The sequence below is a fragment of the Garra rufa genome, chromosome 13 (genome assembly GCF_049309525.1).
Source record: "Garra rufa chromosome 13, GarRuf1.0, whole genome shotgun sequence".
Taxonomy (NCBI): Eukaryota; Metazoa; Chordata; class Actinopteri; order Cypriniformes; family Cyprinidae; genus Garra; species Garra rufa.
Window position 1 is genome coordinate 14,215,956 of NC_133373.1, and position 4,773 is coordinate 14,220,728.

At 38.4% G+C, this 4,773-nt stretch overlaps 1 protein-coding gene across 1 annotated transcript; it reads left to right on the plus strand.

The window, feature by feature from the left end:
- Positions 1 to 425: 425 nt before the first annotated feature.
- On the plus strand, positions 426 to 4,390 carry actc2 (actin, alpha, cardiac muscle 2). The gene is made up of 8 exons (XM_073853099.1): positions 426 to 480; positions 1,841 to 1,984; positions 2,073 to 2,312; positions 2,415 to 2,499; positions 2,593 to 2,754; positions 2,844 to 3,035; positions 3,755 to 3,936; positions 4,036 to 4,390. Exons 2-8 carry the CDS (start codon positions 1,856 to 1,858, stop codon positions 4,177 to 4,179), a joined length of 1,134 nt encoding a protein of 377 aa, XP_073709200.1. The 5' UTR covers positions 426 to 480; positions 1,841 to 1,855; the 3' UTR covers positions 4,180 to 4,390.
- The last annotated feature ends 383 nt before the right edge of the window (positions 4,391 to 4,773 follow it).

Sequence of the window (4,773 nt, forward strand, 5' to 3'; positions counted from 1 at the left end):
CCTCGACAGGTCGACACACTCGTATTTCGTTTCTAATTGAAAATCTCATCTTAATCTACAAACTGAGACATCGTTAAGTGTAAACAGTGCATCATTTGTTGTTTAAAGAGAAAAATCGCTTATTGTCTCGTAATTTATATTTAGCTTGTAACGTGCAGATTTTCGGGATGCTATTTCAACAATGTTCATAGTGATTAATAATGACGTGCTGAAAATCGTGGAATACCATCACTCGACCCCCGCGATGCCTCCCCGCGTCTCTTCCCATACATGGGCGTAGGACCGAATGCCTCGCGGGGGTCTCTCCTCAACGCGCCCTTCCATTCATGGCCACTCCAACTCTCAATGGCGCTCGGGCTACCAAATAAGGAGAGGGAAGTCCAGCGGGCGCCGGGCCACTCTTGGAGTATAAATTGGCTGCGGCTCAAGGCACTGTTCACCATTCACTCTCCAAGGGAACCAGCTCCTGGTGCTGATCTGGTAAGTACAGCTAAAGCTTTCCGAAATGTCAGACTTCATTTAATGGGATGATCTTCTGAACGCTAGGATTTAAACTAGGGCAGTTCTGGTGCAATATCACTGGAATTATAATGAAAATAATTGACTGTTGAGCTAAACAAACAGTTTGGAGGCTTAGCGTTGTCAGTTATGAATACTTCGCTGACTTTGAGTGTCAAAAACGTTCATGTTTTTACTTTTGAAACTTGCCATGAGGATTATCCAGTCAAAGATGAGCATGTCAGCATCTAGGGAGGTACTGAACTACACTTTCCAAAAAGTGTAGGGGTTTCACAGTAATGCCATAGAAGAACCATTTTCGGTTTCTCAAAGAACTTAAAAGAAACTTTTAGTGTGAAGAACTTTTGAATAAGCTGAAAACCCTTTTTTCTGCTGTAAAGAACCTTTTGTGCAATGGAACTTCCTGAAACCATATACTCTTAAGAATACAAAATGTTGCCAGTGATGCCATAGAAGAAGAATTTTTGGTTTCCCAAAGAAACTTTCAGTGAAAGTTCTTAAAAGAATCTGTGTGAATCTGTGTGTGTGTGTGTGTGTGTGTGTGTGTGTGTGTGTGTGTGTGTGTGTGTGTGTGTGTGTGTGTGTGTGTGTGTGTGTGTGTACCTGGTATTCATCACGTTGTGGGGACCAAATGTCCCCACAAGGATGGGAATACCAGTAGATTTTGACCTTGTGGGGACATTTCTCAGGTCCCCATGAGGAAACAGGCTTATAAATCATGCACAATGAGTTTTTTTGATTAAGTAAAAGTGTGCACAATCTCCTGTGAGGGCTAGGTTTAGGTGTAGGGTAGGTGTAGGGCGATAGAAAGTACGGTTTGTACAGTATAAAAATCATTACGCCTATGGAATGTCCCCATAAAACATGTAAACCCAACATGTGTGTGTGTGTGTGTGTGTGTGTGTGTGTGTGTGTGTGTGTGTGTGTGTGTGTGTGTGTGTGTGTGTGTGTGTGTGTGTGTGTGTGTGTGAAGAATATTTGTAATCCAAAGCATTGATTGAAAAATGTTTCATTGATGTTAAAGGCTCTTCATGGAATGCCATAGAAGAATAATTTTTGGTTCCCCAAGAAGCCTTTCAGTGAAGAGTTCTTAAAAGAATCATTTTTCTTAGTGTAAAGAACATTTTCAAATCTATAGAACTGTTTTCTACTATAAAGAACATTTTGGGCATTGGAAAATGTTTCATTGATGTTAAAGGTTCTTTGGGTAATAAAGAACCTTTATTTTTTAAGTTTGTGGTCTGTTCTAAAGAGAAAACATGAGCTTGTCAGGATTGCAAACAAGCAGGTATGTTCATGCGTGTATGTGATCCTCATTTAGAACCCAGCTGACACCATGTGTGACGACGATGAGACCACCGCTCTTGTGTGCGACAATGGCTCCGGCCTGGTGAAGGCTGGCTTTGCCGGAGATGATGCTCCTCGTGCTGTCTTCCCCTCCATCGTTGGTCGTCCTCGCCACCAGGTAAAATAGGTTTTCAATGCAAAAATCGATTATATTATAGATTATAATATATTAACATGAAATATTAACATAATCTCTTCTCTAACAGGGTGTCATGGTAGGTATGGGACAGAAAGACTCCTATGTGGGTGATGAGGCTCAGAGCAAGAGAGGTATCCTGACTCTGAAGTACCCAATTGAACACGGTATTATCACCAACTGGGATGATATGGAGAAGATCTGGCACCACACCTTCTACAACGAGCTGCGTGTGGCCCCCGAGGAACATCCCACCCTGCTCACTGAAGCTCCTCTTAACCCCAAGGCCAACAGAGAGAAGATGACACAGGTAAACTTGCCTAATTTTCCTCTACAGTGACTCTGTGTATTGAGAAAAGCGCTATACAAATATATTTAACTTGACAAATGTCTGGTATTCTGTCATTTGCAGATCATGTTTGAGACCTTTAACGTTCCCGCCATGTATGTGGCCATCCAGGCTGTGCTGTCACTGTACGCCTCTGGCCGTACCACTGGTAAGTGTGGTTTTTGTGAATACATGCATTAAAACACTTTTTTACATTTCTTGTATGTTTCTCTGGAGCCTTACAGATTTTTCTTGTTTGTAGGTATTGTGCTGGACTCTGGAGATGGTGTGACCCACAATGTGCCCATCTATGAGGGTTATGCTCTGCCTCACGCCATCATGCGTCTGGATCTGGCCGGTCGTGATCTTACTGACTACCTGATGAAGATCCTGACTGAGCGTGGCTACTCTTTCGTGACCACTGGTATGAATAAACTATGCTGTCTCATTATTAGAATAATCAAGCCTGTTTTGTAATAATATATTGTTAACACTGGAATTATATTCTCACAGCTGAGCGTGAGATCGTTCGTGACATCAAGGAGAAACTGTGCTACGTCGCTCTGGACTTTGAGAATGAAATGGCCACTGCTGCTTCCTCTTCTTCTCTGGAGAAGTCTTACGAGTTGCCTGATGGTCAGGTCATCACCATTGGAAATGAGCGTTTCCGTTGCCCAGAGACTCTCTTCCAGCCTTCCTTCATTGGTATATATATATATATATATATATCACTGCATATTGCAATAAACTAGTTGTGTTAGTTTGAATTTTAATTATAGCTTAAGTTTTAGTAATTGTATGTGATTTTGTCCTTTTTATTTGTTTATATATATATATATATATATATATATATATATATATATATTACTATTTAGCATTTTATTTTTATTTCAGTTTTAGTATTAGTAATTTTATTACTTTTTTTAAAATAATTTTAAAACATTTCTAATTTTAATTTTATTTCTTTTTTTTAATCTAATTTTATACTTTATTTTAATTTCAGTTTTTGCATTTTAAGTACTTCAACTTTAGCTCATTTTAAGTTAGTTGCCAAGGAAAAAATTCTAATTTGTACTTTTTTAAGGTCTTCATCTAATATTTATTTATTTCAGCTCTTTTATTTCACCTTTTTTTTTTTTCTAGATTTAGAATTTAACCAACCGAAATTGATTTTTCATAGTTTCAAGTTTTTGTAATGTCGTTGTGCTTTTGCTTTTATTAACTTTATATTTACTAAAGTTTTAGTAACTTTAGTACTTCAGTTTTATCTTTCTTTATTTCAGGTAATTACCAAAGCAACATTTCTAATTTCTGCTTTTATCTAATATTTATATTTTATTTATTTCAACTTCATTTAAATAAACAAAACAATAATGGTCTTAGTTTTAGTTAATAATAACATTTTTTTTTTTTTTGTACCAAAGGTATGGAGTCTGCCGGTATCCATGAGACTACCTACAACAGCATTATGAAGTGTGACATTGATATCCGTAAGGACTTGTATGCCAACAACGTCCTGTCTGGTGGAACCACCATGTACCCAGGTATTGCTGATCGTATGCAGAAGGAGATCACTGCTCTTGCACCCAGCACCATGAAAATCAAGGTAAAACATTCAGTCATTCAGATATCCAGACGTCTTGTATTGAGTTTAATTCAACTAAGATGTTTGATTTATAATCATCATGTGTCTTCTTTCTGACAGATCATCGCTCCCCCTGAGCGTAAGTACTCCGTCTGGATCGGTGGCTCCATCCTGGCTTCCCTGTCCACCTTCCAGCAAATGTGGATCAGCAAGCAGGAATACGATGAGGCTGGCCCATCCATCGTCCACAGGAAATGTTTCTAAGTGCCAGGATACCCATATTACACCGATTATGGATGCAAAGAACAAAAATTCTCAACATTACCTCCGCCTGTTACACATGCAGGCTGATTTTGCCTTTATGTTTCCTTGTACAGTATGTTTACACCAAAGTGCAATTTGTTTGTAGTTATTTGCTGGATCATAAATTTGTATGTGGATATTTATTGGTTTTTAAATAAACAAGACCGGGAAATTTGTGCAGAAATCATTTTTTGTTCTCCTCCAGAAGTTGTCTTTAATTAATCTTTTTAGTTTACTACATGAAATGTAACACTTTGTTCATCATTAATACAGTGAAAACAGGATTGCATAAAAGCCATCTGTGATGGAATCATATTTGCGACTTCAATTAGCACCCAGTATAAAAATAGCTGCGGCTCTCTAGGAGGCGAAGGGAGATCAGAGGAGAACGCAGCTCATTGTCAAGATGCCCTCTTCAGGCTTATGAGGATTTTATTTTTATCTTACTTACACTATAAATATGTGCAAACATCGAATGCCCCAGTGTTGAGGTTTACAGTTACAGTTATCAGCTGGATTCTAGCAGGGATATCCCATGTTGTCATTAATTGTTTT